This window comes from Branchiostoma lanceolatum, chromosome 15, assembly GCF_035083965.1.
Source record: "Branchiostoma lanceolatum isolate klBraLanc5 chromosome 15, klBraLanc5.hap2, whole genome shotgun sequence".
Lineage (NCBI taxonomy): Eukaryota > Metazoa > Chordata > Leptocardii > Amphioxiformes > Branchiostomatidae > Branchiostoma > Branchiostoma lanceolatum.
Genome location: NC_089736.1, coordinates 8,412,309 through 8,431,409, shown reverse-complemented (window position 1 = coordinate 8,431,409; position 19,101 = coordinate 8,412,309). Strand labels below are relative to the sequence as shown.

Below are 19,101 nucleotides of genomic sequence, written 5' to 3'. Positions count from 1 at the left end.
TTACAACTCTCTGGGCATTGTTGTATTAGAATCATGTCAAGGTGTGCTGCTACATATTCCAGATGCTTCATTTTCAAAAGAAATTGTGAACTGAAGAGACCATGGTTATGGCCACTACTTAAGATGCGAGATGTGTTTTGGTTTTGTAGCAAGGGCAAGTCCTTTATGACAAGACACTTCCCAGTCATGCATTATTAATGTGAAGATGCCTTTTATTGAGACCATTTGTTCTACATGCCATCTGGTCAAAATCAACTGCCATGGTATGCTTTATTAATAATGCTGAAGAGTGCTTTAGATTCTATCCAAGAGGACATACCTAACCAAACTAGGTACATTGTACTCTTTTTCCAGCTGAGTCCAGCTGCAAAATCGATGTAAAATGCCTTTCCCAAAGAAACAACATTGAGACCTGCTAGGATTTGAACGCACAACCTTTAGATTCTAAGTGTACTTTGTTTTTGCTGAGGAATGGCTTTATGTCCCATCCAAGAGGACATCCCTAACCAAAATCACCTTTTTTCACCTCAGTCCAGTGATAAAAATCGGTGTTAAGTGTCTTTCCCTAGGATACAACATTGGGACCTGCTAGGATTCGAACCCAGAACCTTTGGGTTCTAAGTTAACTCAATATTGATGTCTTCCAAGTTTGTTTTTTGTTCAGGAATGCATGGAGAAGAGAGTGTAACTGTAAGGGGCCTTTCCCAATGTTACAACATTGAGGCCTGCTAGGATTTGAACCTAGAACCTTAAGATTCTAGAAAAGCTTAAGTCTTATGTCTTCCATGTGTGTTGTTTGTCCAGGAATGCATGGAGAAGAGAGTGGAGGAGCTGACTCAGCAGCTTCAGGAGGAGAGGGCGGCCAGCAGGAGGGAGAAACTGACCGTGGCCAGACTGCAGAGGGAGGTGGCACGCAACAAGAGCGAGGGACCTATGGTCAGTACATGACTGCCTTATACTGATAGATACATGCAAAACATTCCTTAGGCCCAATTTACACTTGTCCTTTTAACTGTAGTACTACACAAGGTAGTCTACTACTGTAGTAGACTACAGCTTTTTTCTGGGTGTAAAAAGAAAACTACTGCAGAAGTCTACTACAACCTCGGGGGTAGTAGTACTACACTTCGGCGGAGGTTCTGCGAGACTTCGAACTGGGTGTAAAGCGAAACTGTAGTACAGAGGTAGTAGACTTCACTTCGAAGCCAACAACCATGTTTGATCTGACGTGATTCGAACTGATCGCGTGTTCCATTTTGGGTCATCTGCTGTCATTCTCTAGTTTTCTCAGTAAAACCGAGCTGTCAGGCCCTTTTCCTTAGTATTTTGCATCAGATAAAACCCCTACCTTTTCACAAATAAGAAACATGCTGAAATTCCCTCCCGCGATTTTTCAAAGGTCACAATAGGTCACTACAGTTTCGTGACAATCAGGAACAGTGGGGTGTCCTGCTAGGCTTCCTGTGTTGAGTGTAAAGTGGACATGAATCTGAAGTCTACTACAGTAGTAGACTACCATGTGTAGTACTACAGTTTTATTGAACAAGTGTAAATTGGGCCTAAGTTATCAGAAAGTCAACATTGCTAGTACACAGAGGGAGGTGGCATGCAACAAGAGTGAGGGACCTATGGTCAGTAATAACCACTGTCTTACACTGATAAATATGTAAAAATGTAGAAAATAGTTTATCAGAAATTGACCATGGCCAGACTACAAAGGGAGATTACATGCAACAAGAGCAAGGGGCATACACTGGTCAGTACTAATCACTGTCTTACACTGATGAATATGTAAAAATGTAGAAAATAATTAGAAACTGACTGTGGCTAGACTACAGAGGGAGGTGACACAAAACAAGAGTGAGGGACCTATGGTCAGTACTTTTGCTGTCTTATACCGATAAGTGATCGTTCCTAGTTTATCAGAAACTGAGACTAACACTACTAAGAAACATACAAAGTTTACAGAATACAGAGTACATATTACGATCCTTACTAGTAGTACAACTTGTTTGAATGCTGTGAAATTCGTATGTTCCTCAGAAGTGGATTGTATAGATTCTGAAAATTCATTGTATGAATGCCATAAAATTTGTAACAATACCCCAGTGGCAAGTAGTGTCATTTTGCAGCAGTGGAATGCTTAATTGTAACGTGAATACAACATCTTTGATTGTCCAGCGAGAAAAACTGATGAAGGACCTTGACCTTGAGCGAACCCGGCGCGAGGAGACGGAACAGAAACTCAGGGACGTGTCGGCAGACAACGAACAGTGCAAGACCAGGCTACAGTCTCTGCAACAGGACATGCAACAGTAAGTACATTTCCTACATGAAAAATTACATGTGTATGTCTAGTTTATTAGGATTGTTCGATTATGGGCCCTTTTGTGGCTTTCTATGGTACTGCAGCAGGACTTTCAGTTTTGATATCTTGTGTTCTGGACATTATCTTAAGGTAGCAGATAGCTCTGCTCCCTAGCAGTGTTTCTGTTAAGTGCAGGGGCCTTTTTGTTGGTGATTTTGTTACTGTAGGACCGTACATGTAGGCTTATTTTCACTAGCATCGGTTTGCTTGTGTACTAGTGTATAAAAAGTGCACTGAAGGAGATTCATGGACAGGTACATTTTAGCAATAAAATATTTAGGCCTCCTACCAGTTATCTTTCAAACTGCAAATTGTTTTGGGATGGAGACCTTTATGTCAAGTGCAAAGTCAGAGGCAGAAAAATTATGGTGCAGAGTTTTGTTGCATCATCAAGGGAATCTGTATAAGATTAGTACACACTTGAACATAATCATGTTTGTATTCAGAGAGAAATCCTCCAAATGCTTATCTTCTAGACACACTGGCTCCATCACAATGACATTGCATTTCTGTGCCAATTATCTTAAATTTGCTGCAAAATGGATTGACTTTTACACCGTGGGTAGGGAATGATAAGGAAACAGAGGTGAAAAGTTAATTGACTGTAGTCCCTATTGGATGTTTCCATCTTAATTGTCCTTTACTATGTTAACCTTTAGCACACTGAAGTAGCCGTTTGGCACCCCATTCTCTATTGCTTACAGAGTTAAGCAGCAGGGAGAAGGTTAAAGTCTGTGTCAGAGATTCTAAAGAACTGTAAATCGTTTTAAGTTTGCTGGGAATTAATAACTCCAGGGAAGGAGGTTCACTTCTGACGGGGGTATTGTTTTTGTCTGGGTTTGTGATCACACTTATAACTCAAGATCCTTTTGATGGATTTGTTTGAAACATGGCATATTGGTAGTTATTGACTCAGAGGTGTCGACTTTATTTTCAGGATATGCAGAATTATAGACACTCTTGAAAGTAGTGTGGTACAGTCGAATTAACTTCTGCCAGTCACCTGTCTGGAACAAATAAGCTACAAATGTATTCTCCAAATATATTGCGATTTACAATAATTGCAGTTTAGTCATTTTAGAAAGTTGTCTCTAGCCAAGGTTGGGCAGAACAACAGGATTTAGTGACAACAGTTTGGTTGACTGGCAATTTTTCTGCAGAAAATGTGTAGATTTGCTCCAATTCCAAATATGCGTATATTATCAAATATTGCCCTAATTCCGCATACCGGTATCATAGAAAATTCTGCGGAACAACTGGCCCCAGTCTGATATATGAAAGGACAAAGGGAAATAATAGGATTTGGTTATCATAACATTTTGGATTTTGTACGGCTTCCATAATGCACATTTTACCATCCTTATCTTTTTATACAGCTATTTTATTGCCATAGGCAGGGGAGAAAACCAGGTTAAGTGCATTTCTAAAGCTTAGCCCGGAATCCATTTTGACACTATCTTGTGGATAGTGGGAGATTGTATTGCTGTCTGTGGGAGGAAGATAGTTCTGCTTTGTTATGGTTATAAATTATTATGGTAAAATCATGTGGTTTCAATTTTCTTTTAAAATGAAGGCTCTGTTCGAAAAGATATTCCAAAGATAGGTAGGACATTGGGATTTTGCAAGATGTGGATCAAATCTGTATATTTTTTTCCTAAAGGCACTATATATACGAGGGGTGATCAATGAGTCCTCGGCGTCACCCAGAAATAAGGTGCACAACTCAAATTTTGGGGAATGATTATGTAGTATGACATCTTTTAGCAATATCAAGCAAACTTCAAATTATTGTGGTCAATACTATTTAGTCGACGTCCATTTGAAAACTAGTAGGGAAGTGACGAGAAAAACAAGGGTGCACTGTGATCAGAGCCGTTTGGTCGTGTTCCTCATGCCATGAATCGGCATAAAATCTTCCAAGACATTGTCAAAATGTTTGCTGAAGATTCCTTTCTTATTTCAACTAAAAAGAAGTGGGTATCTGACTTTCAGCCGAGCAAGTTGACACACACACCTCAGGTCACAGCTCAATTGTTCATATTCTTATCCTTCTACCTCACCTAGCATTACTGGGTGTCGCCTGCAAAGTAATAATCACAACGATTTGAATTTTGGTAGACATTCATAAAAGCCTTTAAACTTTAAAAGTATTTCCCAGAATCTGAGTTGTGCACCTTATTTCTGTGTGAGGCCGAGGACTTATTGATCACCCCTCGTAAGAATGTGAGGATGCTCAAACTTCAAACTTCAAAGTCACTTTTCTGGGTGTTCCTTTGTTAGATAAGCTGTCAGTTTGTTTACAGCAGAAAATGAAGGGGTTGTTTTAGATTTTCACTTTTTAAAAATTATTCTGTCAAAAATGTGAGACAATTACTCAAATGTACCTGTAGATGTCAATAACATGAAGATTTCATTAGCCAGAATATTTTTCAGTTTCGCTACCAAAATTTTACACTCAGCACCTTTAAGAACAATTTTTTCAGGGATATAAAAGTATTTTTTCAGAAAAGAACAGCAAACCATTTCTACATGTATATGTAATAGTGACTTTAGACTGTTTAACATTATGATACCTTTATGTTAACAACCCCCCTTTGGTGTGTTGTACTTCATTTGAATTGAAAGTATCCTGCAAATGGCAGAAGGGTCTAACCACAGTGGGATTTCAGTGTGCAACAAAGTGTTCTAATATGATCAAATTTGAAATTCTGATTGACAGAAATAGGGTCCCAAGTACCTGCCAGTTGTTGCCATCTGCACAGCAGGCTGTTATTTCTGTATGCAACAGCTCTGTCCTGGGAGATAGCGCCAGATGGTTTAATTTCAGTTTTTCAGCTGGTGTGTTACACTGGAGGGCAGTTATACAGGCTACATGAATGTATATAATGTATAGGTACATTTTTGTGTATACAGCAGCATGATATATATGCAACATCATTGGGCAAAACCTCACATCCCTCCTACCCCCTTCCTCCGGATTTGGTTGGTACAATCCTGATGATGCCATGTTGTAGTATATCGTTAGATCCCCACACGGTAGACCATTAATCGATACGGTTAGTGCCTGTCTGGGTCAACCTCCAAATAAATGTGTTTCTGTCTGGCACACAAAGCAATGCAGAAAACAGCCTGAATACAAACACAGATATGGCTGTCTCTGCTATATATAGGACCACGAAAGGAATTCACATCAAAAGACAACTTTCCTGTGTTCAATGACTGTCCAGAATTATAGGTTTTGTCATGATGAAGATGCAAGCACTTGAATGGTCAGTATGATTGCCATAGGTCCTAGAGGGTACCCATTTGGAGAGGCCCTCTAATCCCGCCCTTGTGAGAGGAATGAAAATTTCTGCCCTGACAAGATAATTGGATTAACTGTCAATCTCGGGTTTAGTAGATATGATAATCAGTCATAATGGACTGAGAAGTCCTATATTCAGTACTGTTATGATGCCTACAAACCTAGATTGTCTTGTATATCCCTGTATTTTTTGGATTTGGAATAAAATGATTACTAGTATCAAATACATGTACAGGTAAAATTCTACTATTTGGGCTCTTTGTGTCATTTAGTCCAAGATTGGCATATTGAGCTGACTTATTTTTTCGCTATTTTGTCCTTATGCAGCATTAGATTCAGTCGATAAGAATTTTTGCAGAAGATTGGTAGATATCCAGCAAATATCATAATGTAACAGTTTGTAAACTTGAGTAGGACACTTAACTTTCATACCATAAAAAAAATAGAAAAGCATTAAATTTAGATCAGAGCCTTCCCAAAATGATGGATTGCGTTCCTTATCATTTATAAGCAATTAAGGAAATTACGGTATCTTGCCAAAAATTCAAATCTTCTTTTCCTGATAACATCATTGCCTTTGGCATGTACATGTATACATGTATGATCACCCCCCCCCCCCCTTGATTGACAGGATAGTTGCACAGAGAGAGGGGATCATATGCATGCCAAAGGCAATGATGTTATCAAGGAAAGTAGATTCAGAATTTTGTATGACACGGTAATTTTCGTAATTACTTATAGGCTGTTGGGAAATGAATCCTTCGTGTCAGAAAGACTTTGACTCAAATTGAACCAAAATACTGACAAACACTCCCGAAAACATTTCCCTCTTATTGAAGGTGACTCTGAAAAGATCTACTAAATGTGGCATCAGTTAAGTTTGCACCCTTCAGATATCCAGGTCAGTTTAAGATAATCTTGAGAAGACCTCGATAACCTTTGTTTTTTTAACCAGGGTGTCTTTAAGGGTACATTTACCTGGCAAAATTATGAGTTCTTATCATTGAAACCATTCCTTTTGGCGTTTTAACCTTGTCAAGGTGATACTCAAGCATTGTGGCTCTATTCTACTAAGCTGGTGTGTTACGCCGAATGGCAGTTATACCAGCTATATAGATAGATATAGATACTTTTGAAATTTCAGCTTGGAATGGACATAAAGTAACACCTTTTTTTATGTGGTGGCATTAGGGTGCACGGCAGGATTGTGAGTTGACATTAACCCTGATTTGAAAGTCAGTGACAGATCAATAGGAGTCTGCTGAGTATGTCAAAGGTCAGCCTGATATGCCTAATGTCCTTCTCTTATCAGTTATCAGGTGGTGTAGGTTTCAGGGTGGGCAGTGTTGATAACTGTGTCAGCTGCAGGGGTGGATTTACAGGATTTTTATTGTCCCATTATACATCAGATACAAGCAAGGAGACGCAAAAGATGAAAAGAGTTTGTCTTAATAGCAAGTCGCATTATTTGAAGTTTAATTACTATGAATGGTAATCAATATTATCTTACACAATGTACAATTTGCTATTATATAATTACCTTCATTGATGTACATTAATTTCTGTAACGATTTTCTCGAAAATCATACTTTTAAAAGACAAAAAAACCCCACTAACTTACAGAAAGTAGCACGGTTCTATATATTAAATAAACTGATTCTAGAAATACCAGTTACACTACGCAAAATTGCAAATCATGTGGTTTGACCATATTTTTCATGCCTATCATTTTTCCATCACCAATTCTTATAAGTTCCTCACCATTTCCCATATTCCATTATTTTTCATCACCGTCGAAATTGATGCAGGGCACCTAGCAAAGGAACGGAATGACCTTGTTAAAATTCCATTTCTGTGTCTGGTACATTTCTATTAACCTGTCCAGACAGATTACTATACGTCCACATTATGCTGAAAGGAGATCCTCAATGCATGAATATCACCTTGACAAGGTCAAAACACAAAAAGGAAATGTTTTCGATTATGAAAAATTATACATTGATGTGAGCAACATAAAAATAAATTTTTTATCATAAAGAACGTAGTCTCATATATATGTAACAAAGAAAGATCAACACTGTAGTGGTAAAGGCTCTTTCTTTCAGTGAGATATTGTAGCTTAAAGTACTGAAAGAAGTTGACTACAAAAAGTCATAATCCATACAGTAAGGATCACAGTCAGACACTATTATTTTTTTGTTCACAATTCAGAGATCAGAGATTTATAGAAAAAATACAATTTGCTGTGTTGCTTCTAACGTTATCTTCAAGCAAAATGGTGGACGTAGAATATTGCAAACAGCAGTCTCCTACTGCTCCCCCCTGGGCTAGTTGAAAATGGTCTTGCCCAGGGGAACCTGGTGTGAACCCTGGAGGAATATTATGTGATTACCCTCATTTCCATATATATGAAACAAGTGGGAAAAATAAAGAGCACTTGTTCCTTCTAAACAACAGGCACCACATGTTGTTCAACCCTAAACAAAAATCTACATTTTTGAAATTTCAGATTCTGACATAGTTAAACTTTACCTTTTCCAGCCAGCATATTTGTCATGAATAAGTGATTGTTCTTACCGCAGTGCGGGGGAATAATTGATGACAGGTTTGCGTGTATGATGGGTGGGATCTGTGGTGATTCCAGAATATGCAAATGAGCTTATGTCAGAATCTTATATGCAAATTTTTCCAAGGCAGTAACATTGTATATTGTGATGAAAGATCCGTACAATATATTTTCATTACAGCTACAATTCCGTATAACTTGTAAGGTATCCAAAGATATCATGTACATTTATGGTCCTAAATGATGAATTGAGATGTCTTGTGGAGGATGACAAGAAAGTATGTGTGTCCCCGCCTTTTTGAGATGGTACAGTCCACTTTGCCATGTTGAGCAGGTGGTTGGGATTTAATCATGTGTGATATGGTGTTGCTTTGTTGTGAAGAAAAAAACGCACCTTACAAAACCTTCCAAAAATGTGCAATACTATCGAAGATGGAATGAGATGTTTTTATCCCGGTGTTTTGGTGAGGAGAAATTTGCAGAGCTGTGAACAGTGCGTAACACGGGTGAGTGGGTAATGCTTGTATTGTGAGTAAGCTATTGTGTGTGTATGGGCTATATCATCGTTGCACGGGGTATTGTTATCATACGAGGCAGGTTCATCGAACATCTGATTCTGAGTATATATAGAATACAGCTCATCTACTGTTGTGTTGTTCTCTTTCAAAAAGATGCTTGCAGCATAGCATAGCCATATACAACATATCATTTTTCAGACATCATATTCAGTATTGGTACTGATATTGGATATATATAACAGGTTAGCAAACTAGGGTATCATTTGGGAATGGCATGTCCTTGCAATTTTTCCTCCTTAAGAAAAGGAAAATTCTTGTGTATTCAAATATCATCCAGTCTACAAGTATTTTAGATTTTCCTTCCCTTTAGCGATCTGTTGTGACAGACGAATAAGTGGTCTTTACTGATAATCAATTTTCCTGTCATAGTGAAATCCTCAAGTCAGTTAAGGACACGGGCTCTAAAAGCCCCCACATAATAACAGCTACATGTAAGCCTACATGAATTTCATTTGACAACTCTGAATGTAATAACATTATGCTACCTTTATACCTTTTAATCATTTTTGTGAGTTACTGGCTAGAACCTAAGTCAATTTAGATGTGGGATAATATGCTTCAATACAAGCAAACAAAATTAGAATACAGCAATATAGGATAAGTGTAAAGGGGTCTAACAAAATGATTGTGAGAAAAAAGGGGGCCACACTTCAGTACCTCTAAAGCTACAGTTATGGAAATTACAGATAATGTTCCTCTTTTGTTATGCAATGATGCATTCAATTGGCGATGGGGGCTGACCGATTCAAACAATACGAGGTTGTGCAATTTATAGACCTAAATTTTGTGATGAGTTCTTGTGTTATTCCAGCGTAGATTTCAGGAGAAGGGAAATTGCTAATGTCAGCTTTCTCCCGGACCTTTTGTTCAGTCTGTAATGTATTGTTCATATGTTACACGACAATAGGGGATGTTAGGTGGTTGGTTGTGAACAGGTGCATGTACTGGTGCCCCCAGCAGGTACATACTAGTAGCAGTACTCGAAATTAATTTTGGTGAATAGGTGCGCTGGTGCACCTAACCTAAAAATTTAGGTGCACAGAAAGAATTTTGGATGCACCACATAAGCTGAAGTAGAATGTCAGCAAAATGTATTTACAAACCCTACTGTCTTTCAATCTAAAATTCTATAGCTAAACTTCAAAATTTTAAACATCAAACAAAGTACAACAGTTATATTGCTTTTTCTGGTACTTTCAATAATAATTCTGTATACTAGTGTACAATCTAGTAGTAGTACCTCTAACATATAGTGTACAAAAATATCTAGGTGCACAGTCAAAAATTAGGTCCACAGCTCCAATTTTGGGTGCACAAAGGTGCATAATTATACACCCAGTATCTCGAGCCCTGAGTAGTAACTCAGAGAGTAGTCATGTAGTGACTGATGGGTAATTTCAACTTACTGAATATACTGTCTCTTTATTCTTTAGTAGTGCGAAGGACAGGCAATGTGAAGTACATGTTAACATAGGTCAGGATGTGTCTCATTTGGTAATTTGGGCGAAAAATAGCAAAAAAAAATGCCATAGAAAAGCATTATTACTCTGACCTCTGCTTTTTCGTTCTTACAAACACATCATTCTAGTCCTGACCTTGCTTTCCCTGATCATTGTTCTTTCACTAGGGCACTATAAAACAATACAAGTAGCTGACCCTTTGGGACATGCAGGTTTCTATATCTGCCATATGGCCGTCCTAACAGGTCAGCATGAAAAGTACATGGCAGTCCCTCTCTGGACCTAACATCAAGCTGTGCTGAACATAAATCTGTCTGATGTGGCCCTTGACAATACTGTAAAGGAGAAAATGTTTGCAGTGGTTTTACGTTTGCATCTTTAACAATGAGGCCTCTTTGCCACAAACTTAAAACCACCGCAAACATTTCTAAAATTCTGCATGGCATTTTCAACTGCAAACTTAAAATCACTGTAAAACTAAAAACCAAATATTCTCCCTACCGCGAAATTAAATTCCTGAGAACATTTCCCCTTTTACAATACATGGTAGTCCCTCTGTGAAACTCAGATCAAGCTGCATGTGCTGTACATAACTGTGTCTGATGTGGCCCCTGACAATACCCTGCATGATTCATTATACAGGATCAAGCTGTTAGACACTGCCAGTATATAACAATGGTTTTGCGGTTATGTCCATATAACATGTATATCCCTCCTGGTCAACATTATAATTATTCATTTCTTTATAGAGCCTTTTTTCATGTCTAACCGTAAAAAAAATATCTAAAATTTGATAATGATAATATTTCTATTGAACATAACTTTATGACAGACTCTTTTCCCTCAATCTGTTTTAGTTTCAAACAAGAGGACTCATAAAATACTAAGCGTATAATTGAAGTTGAGTGGTAACAATTCATTTTGTATGTTCAATAGACTAGCTTGAAGGTTTATGACAATCATAAAACAATTATGATGAATAAAAACCTTGAAAATGCATTAGGTAAGCTAACATGTAGTAAATGTGCTTTATTGAGATTTTGTATACATTGCATATTTTCCCCAGAAACAAATAATGTTCTTTAACTATACACGTATAGGCTTATTGTAATAATTTGTCTTTTTATTGAGTAAACCAGTCTTAATGTAAATCTGATTAGACTAGTAAAACTTTTCTGATTTGAAACGTTTATTGTTTATTGTTGTGATCTGATTGAATATGGAAAATCATAAAAGCATTATATTCAAATGTTGGTTTTAAAAGTGTAATTCTTGCCCTCAAAAATGGTATGTTTGAAAGTATATCTTATGATGTCTTTTGTGATTTAATCATTATTCAAATGAATATTTTCAGTAGTTCTAGTTTCATATAATGTGATTCCCAATAGGTTGACCCTGATCCAGAGCTAAGCTCCTTAAATAGATACATGACATCATCGGTATGACATCATCATCCCCACACCTGTACTAGTAGTTGTTGGCCGACTCATTTTGTATAAAGTGCCTTAGCATCAATGCTGCTCTTTCAGTACTAAAAAAGGACAGCAGAAAATACCTTTATCTTATATTTGCCAAGAAGGTATGATGTTTTCAGTTACTGTATATACCATTTGTTTGTGGTTTAACAGCAAATCTCAAGAAGCTATATTGATATGTTGTTATTATATTTGGTATGTATGTAGGTAGGTGTCAACAAAACAAGGTACAAGGTCGACAGTGGGTCTCCTAGCAGTGTTTTATGGTATTGCAGCAGGATTTCTGGTTTTTGTATCTCATGTTCTGAACATGCTGTGGTCATGATTTTTGTTAGTGGCAGGTAAATGTAAGGCAAGGGGATAAATGACACTGCTTTGGGCCCTCTAGCGGCTTTCCCTGGGACTGCAGGATTGAAAGCGAATGACAATACATTGAATTTCATGTTTTGTTACTACACACTGGTATAAGGGGTCACGAAAGTGCCAAATCTGTACCTTCCCATCAGGGAGCATCATTATTTACTCAGGGGATTACTGTGGGTTAATTAATGCATGTGGAATGGCCCTTACCTAATGATGATGCCTTGTTCTCACATCATTGATGGTCTTATTCTTTTATCCATCTATTTGTAATGCTATTGTGATGGCAAATTTATCTAAGGCATTTTTAAAACTTTTTGAATGTATGTCTATATTATTATTATGATATTTGGCCAAAACATTGCTGATATGACAGAACAATGTCTTTTTTGTCGGGCATCAAAGATATCTGTGAAACAATAAGTTGAGATAGTGTGGCCTGACGACAATCATTAGCCCTTATCTGACCCATGTAATATGACGAGAGTTGTACGTTAGTCACAACAGTTGGGCCCTGTACACTTTCCAAACAGCTGGCATAGCTGATCATGACAGAGCATAGCATGACATTTGATGCATGATTCAGCTGTGTGTTGTCATGATTTTTTGGGGGGTGGGAGAGGGGGGGATATCACGTTGATTTCTTTATGAACGCAATAAAATGTTGATCTAATATTCCATGCTATTCTTTGTTTTGTTTTTAGAAACTTAGAAATTGTAGCTGCATTTATTTATATTGAAATTTAATTTTTCTAAACTCAGTTTAACTTCACTCAGTCACACTCACTATAACAGTAAAATTCGCTACCAAGTTAAGGGCAATTTGAAAAAAAATCCAATAAGTTGTCATTTCAGGAATGATATGAAATAAGTTGACATCGAAAGCTTGTTTGAACTTGTATAGGATCAATCTATTATTCAAATACAGTAGTAGACAGCACAGTAATATGTTATATGCCAAGTTGCCAACATGGATTGAATTTCTCATAAAATTGCATGCCATGTCTTCATCTACCATTGCAATGAAAAGGACCATTGTAATACACTGTCCAAGAAGTTCAAACATTCTGTGAATGTTCACCTGATATGTGCTCTATGATAGGAAAGACCCTATACCCAAATTTAGGTCACCCAACTGTTCATCTTACGTGACTTTCTGTGTGTGCAGTTATCAGTTACAGTTGACAACTCAAACTGATTAGATGGCTAATATCCTACCACATTTCCTGTATCTTTCTTAGTCATAAAGATTTTACTACCATATTTTTGATTGGCTGATCGTGTAATGCAATCTCAATTGTCAAGTGTTGATTGGTTGGAAATGTTGGCCATGTTTTGGTGGGCAATATGGCCCATGTAACTCAGCCGTGAGTCAACTATGTTTATGCCTCCACAGACAGGCCGGCCTTTTGTGTTTATATTTCCCTTGACATAGCTTAGGCGGCGTGCAGCTGTTTTGGTACTTCGCAGGAGTCGCACTTCCGTCTTTTTGCTTGTTGCTCGAGCTTGGCGTGCATTCCTTTGAGCTCTTTACCCATTTTGGAAGACAGGAACAAAATTTGGGTCAGTTTGTGGATTGTACACGGAGCATTTCACTTCAGTGTGTGCTCTGTTATACTTTAAGGTAATATCATATTGTGAAGACAAGTTTCAAAGGATTTAAAGGGTACAACATGATTGTTGGTAAGTAGAGAGAAATTTTAACCTTTTTATTAACATACCCAGTATGTATTTTTTGTTTAGCTCGAGCACATGGCTGCAAAAGAGGTTGAATCATGTTGGATGATGACTCAGATGTCAGTCTACTAGTACTTCTTTGTGTTTTGGTTTTTGTATGGTCAGTTAGTTTACGTCGGTTCATTGAAGCATCATTTGTGTATTTATAGTGTAGGAAAATAGATCTAGGGAATTGTTGTTTTGCTATTGTTGTGAACTTGATATTTTCCTCGTTTTTGTTGCCTTGTTGTTGACGTGTTGTTGTTTATTGTTTACTGCAGTATGGAAGAACAAGTCCAAGGGATGGTCCAGCTGAAGCAGAAGATGGACCAACTGAAGCGTGAGCGAGGACATCTAATTGATGCATACGAGGTCAGTTCATCTAATTATCTATTGCTTTGTGACTGACTTCTCAAATTTGCACAACTGCACAGATAGAAATGAGCACTATACAGTTCAAGTAATGTACAATCTCTTTTTATCAGCAAAACACAAAAAATATTTTCTTCATCAACTAGCGATGTAAATGATTTAGTTATAGTTAATTGAACTTAAGGTACCATACATGACTATGCATATGGGTGGTAAACTGTATTTAAATTGAGAGAAGGAAAATGAAATGTAACATATGATTTACAAGTCACCAGTAAAGCAAATGGTTTCTTTAAGATTGTGATTAGATATAGAAGAGGTTCTGTTACAATGGCCATCATTGAAAGAGATGTAGAAGACATTGAATCTAAAGAGTTTTCATCAAAAAGACCTCCCTGGCAAAATAGTTCTGAAGATCCCTTCTTGACAGGTGGCATGGGGACCTCCTCTGGAGACCTTCATTGTTTTGAACAATGGGTACTTATCGAGCAATTAGCACCTGTCTGATAATTAATTGTTCCCCGCCCATAGGACCACCTCTTCTAGACATACAAGTCATTTTGGCATACAACCTTTCACACTGCAAATTAAGATACATTTTTTACAATGATGGAAAAAAAATAGAAAAGATAGGGCTTCAAATCAAGAGAATTTTTCACGATCAAAAAGGGATTAATAAAGATGAAAATCTCATGTGTTCAATTGGGATTTTATTGAAGTAGTTTTCTGCTCTGTTAGTGGCAATAGTATGTGAGTCATCTTGGAGTGGTTCAACATCTGTTCATTGTGTTATGTCATCGAGACTAGCAAGCAAAATACAAGCTATACCAGTCAGGAACATTTATAGTGTGGGTGTCTGACATACTACATACTATGTCACTGTGTAGGCTGATTGTATATCTGTAGTAATTCATCCTTGCTCCAGTCCGGTTCTTTAATCGCTTCCCTGACTAACAGTTTGGCACCCGTTGATAGAGAAACATTTGGCATCTGAATATTCTCGTAGAACACACACGACAGCTCTGATTGGTTCACGGCCGTCTCTGTAACAGTACGGTACTGGTAATAGGGATCAAACAGGAATTTGCTGTCTGCTTCCGAGAAATATTTTATACCATAAACTGTAGGTGCCTTTAAGTTTGCGGGGATTTGATTTTTCGGTAGGAAAAAAATGGAGTGTTTGTGGCAGTTTTGAGTTCGCAGTTGAAACAAGGTAGTAGGTTAGTAGAAGGCAGAATAAGTATTTTTGGTTTTAAGCTCACATTGAAGAGGTCACCGCAAAAGCTGAGAACATAAATCCATCGCGAAAACTTCAAAATTTACAGTAGTTGATCATGTAATGGCCAGACGTTTAAATGGGAACGGATGCCAGACTATTTGGTAGGGAAGCGATCAGAGAGTAGCGAATTGGAGCTAGGAATAAGGTAGTGACTCATATCTGTATGTGAAGATTTACATGTTACAGTACTGTTATTTTAGTATGTTATTCCTTAACTGGCTAGGACACGTCAATATTCCACATGTTGTTCAGTGCCAAGTTGTTGATCACGTACTAGATAGCAGCTGTGTTGTGTCTATCAAGTCAGGGATAATTCAGTAAAGTACGATTTCATCCTTCTAGTAATCTCATAAGTTGTTATGGACATGTGATACATTTTTTTGAAAGTTTTGTTGAAGGTCTTTTTGTCAGTTTTTATTGAAAATAAGTTGTATAAATTTGTTGATTTATCAGAACAAAGTTACCTTTTTTCAAGGCTGAGGCTTATGGAAAAAAAGGCCTCTGTCAATTGTCATACAACCCTGTTCGACAACTTATGCTCTCTCTTCTTTACCTTTCAAATTCAATCAAGAAAATGCTTTGTGTAGCATAGTTTGAACTCTGTTAAAGACGCTCAATGGAGGACTTTGGCTACAAAACTGAAAAAATCCACACCACAATGCTCTTGTTTTTTTATAGTAACAATAAATATAATTCTACCGGTCCTGGATGTAAAGAAACTGGCATTTTTTTCCCACTTAAATATTGTTAGGCAATGCCGTAGGTTTCATTCAACTTGTCAAATGTGTAAAGAAATGACCATAAAATCAACTTCAAACATGGTCCTAATATTCCATTAAGTACCTTTAAGTCTCAACAACACCTTGCGCCTTCTTAGAAAGCAAAGATTTATCTAGAGTTCAAGTGTAGCCCCTGCCTCCTGTCTCTGGAAGCCTGACTGACAGGGGGCGGCCATGTTTATTTACCTTGCTGACCTCCAGTGGAGGTGAAATGTAGGAGGCAACACTAATTGATGATCTCCAGGGTTTGACAGCAATCACCTGGTTACAAGAAGGGCTGACACCATTCTTAAAAACCTGGGTACAAGAAGGGCTGACATGGTCCTCTTAAAAACCTTGATACAAGACTTAGGGCTACTTCACCTCTTAAAAACCCGGGTACAAGAAGGTCTGACAGTGTCACCCTCTTAAAATCCTGGACACAAGAAGGGCTGACATGGTCCTCTTAAAAACCAGGGTACAAGAAGGGCTGACATGGTCCTCTTAAAAACCAGGGTACAAGAAGGGCTGACACCCCTCTTTGATTCGGGAATGTTAACCCGATTCCCTTTCGATAGGTCCGGGCGGCTTAAAACCTGGGTACAAGAAGGGCAGACACCCCTCTAAAAAAGCTGGGTACAAGAAGTGCTGATACCCCTCTTAAAAATCTAGTTAGACGAAGGACTGATACCCCTCTTAAAAACCTGGGTTCAAGAAGGACTGACATGGTCCTCTTAAAAACTGGGTACAAGAAGGGGTGACACCCCTCTTAAAAAGCTGTTCACAAGAAGGGCTGAAACAGTCCTCTTATATAAACCTGGGTACGAGAAGTGTTGACAACCCTCATTTTTTTGGTTGATGTACTGTGTATTCTATTTCCCTGAGAATACAGTGTGCCCTATTCTATGTCAGAAGACAAGAATGAAGAAGCTCAGCCACAGCCCGAGGAGTTGAATTCATTTTTTTCGGATGGTGACGTAAAGCCGGCAGACCCATGTACATGTACATGTATGGGGGAGCTTCAGGCATCAAACTTCTGCACGTAAAATACAGAACACTTTTTATCAAGAAGAAAAAGGGTGACTGGTGTGCTTGGCTATAACTATAAGTGCGAGCTGTTGTGAAGTCGCATTGCATCATTCAATATAGGGGATTGATTTGCACTATGGAAAAAGCATACTTTGTGGGTACAGTACTTGGCGTTATACTTCAAGGTTGTTTTTCTAGGCCTTTATCATCCTTTTCACTTTTACTACAGAAGCAGGAGACAAAAGCTGGTACCAAGGCTATGACTTGTAGGGTGATATCCTTGCAATAAATTGAAACAAGGGTGTTTGGTGACTTTGATAATTAAGTTGTGGACTTAATTCAAGTCAGTTGCATTCTACTTCCCACTAGAAGCTATGATCACTGAGTGACCACTAAGTGACCAAGATGCTCAACAAATTTTACAGATAAACAACAAAATTCATACGTTTTGTGTGTTTTGGCCTTACTTTTACGTCTTGCATCATATTCCAATTATAAAGTCAAATGTCAAACAATCCAATTTTGGTTGCTGTAAGCTTGCTCAATGATTGCCATCTAGTGAAAAGGAAACTTAAAAAGAAAATTTCCTTCAAACAAATCCTAACTTCTCCTTTTTGTAATTGGGAGCAGAACCAGATGGACTCCATCCGCACCCACGTCAGTAACCTGGAGCTGGAAAACGACGACCTGGTCAAGAAGGTCAACAACTACGAGTCGCTGTCGGACGTGCACCTGTCCAGCGCAGAGGAGGAGCGTGAGAAAACCGTGCTGCTGATGCAGCGGCTGAAGAGCCTGGAGGCGGAGAACTCCGCTCTCGTGCTGGAGAACGAGAACCAGAGGGAGCAGTACGAGAGGTGCTTGGACGAGGTAGGTCACAGGTTAAAGCTCATAGGTTAAAGGTTAATAACTTGAGGGAGAAAACCGTGCTACTGATGCAGTGTCTGAAGAGCCTGGAGGCCGAGAACCTTAGGAGTACAAGATGTGCATGGATGAGGTAGGTCACAGGTTAAATGCTGTAGGTCATAGGATAAAGGTCATGGGTTGAAAGAGAGAAAAACAGTGTTTCTGATGCAACTGCTGAAGAGCCTGGAGGCGAAGAACAAGAGGGAGCAGGTCACAGGTTATTGGTCATTGGTTAAAGTTTGTAGGTCACAGGTTAAAGGTTTAAGAACTGAAGAGGGAGAGGTATATCATTGCAGACACTGGTTGCTAGTTGGCTCTGATGTCCATTTTGGGTCTAATGTTCAGTATTTTCCTCCAATATTTACTGTCAATCACTACCTTATCCACTGAAAAAAATCCATTATAGGGTAGGTAGCTATGTAATTAAGGTAATGACTGTAATGACCCAGCAGGGGGTTGTCCTAGTTTTGAGCACACTCATACATTTTGCCAATTTAAAAGACCACTTTCTCCAACATAATGGCTCTAATACCTTGTACTCAACAGTTGTCATGAATAGTGTTTGGCAACTTTCAATATGCAGTATTGATACGATGAGTACAAATTTTATAGGAGTGTAACATCTGTTTTCCCCTTATCCTTACAGGTGGCAAACCAGGTGGTTCAAGCCCTGATGGCTCAGAAGGTAGGAATCCTTAGTTAGTAACCAAGTTGTTTCTTGCTAGCCTATACAATGTAATTTGTTTATGGGAAATCCCTCTGAGACAGTTTCAGAACTTGCTGATCTTTTACCCTAAAGCTGTACATAAGGTTGAACCACCCCCTGAAATTACAAACCATGCAAATCTGAGATAACATTGACCTTACTGAGTACTGTTTTGCTAGGGTCTGAAATAACTGACTGTATTGCCTACTGGTGAAAAGTGCAAATAA

The 19,101-nt window shown here is 38.2% G+C and overlaps 1 protein-coding gene and 1 long non-coding RNA gene across 9 annotated transcripts in view; one reads left to right on the top strand and one right to left on the bottom strand.

Moving 5' to 3' along the window:
• Nucleotides 1–19,101, bottom strand: part of LOC136420653 (uncharacterized) — a 541,092-nt gene that overhangs the window by 400,545 nt on the left and 121,446 nt on the right. The window lies entirely within an intron of this gene.
• Nucleotides 1–19,101, top strand: part of LOC136421201 (uro-adherence factor A-like) — a 72,284-nt gene that overhangs the window by 32,851 nt on the left and 20,332 nt on the right. For 5 of the 6 annotated variants that reach the window (XM_066408380.1, XM_066408383.1, XM_066408381.1 and 2 more), the window contains 5 exons: nucleotides 805–936; nucleotides 2,182–2,315; nucleotides 14,109–14,199; nucleotides 17,896–18,132; nucleotides 18,815–18,853. In XM_066408380.1, the coding sequence (XP_066264477.1) occupies nucleotides 805–936; nucleotides 2,182–2,315; nucleotides 14,109–14,199; nucleotides 17,896–18,132; nucleotides 18,815–18,853 (633 nt within the window). Of the gene's footprint in view, nucleotides 1–804; nucleotides 937–2,181; nucleotides 2,316–13,673; nucleotides 13,795–14,108; nucleotides 14,200–17,895; nucleotides 18,133–18,814; nucleotides 18,854–19,101 lie in introns of those variants that run through there. The other variant, XM_066408385.1, reaches the window with a different exon arrangement.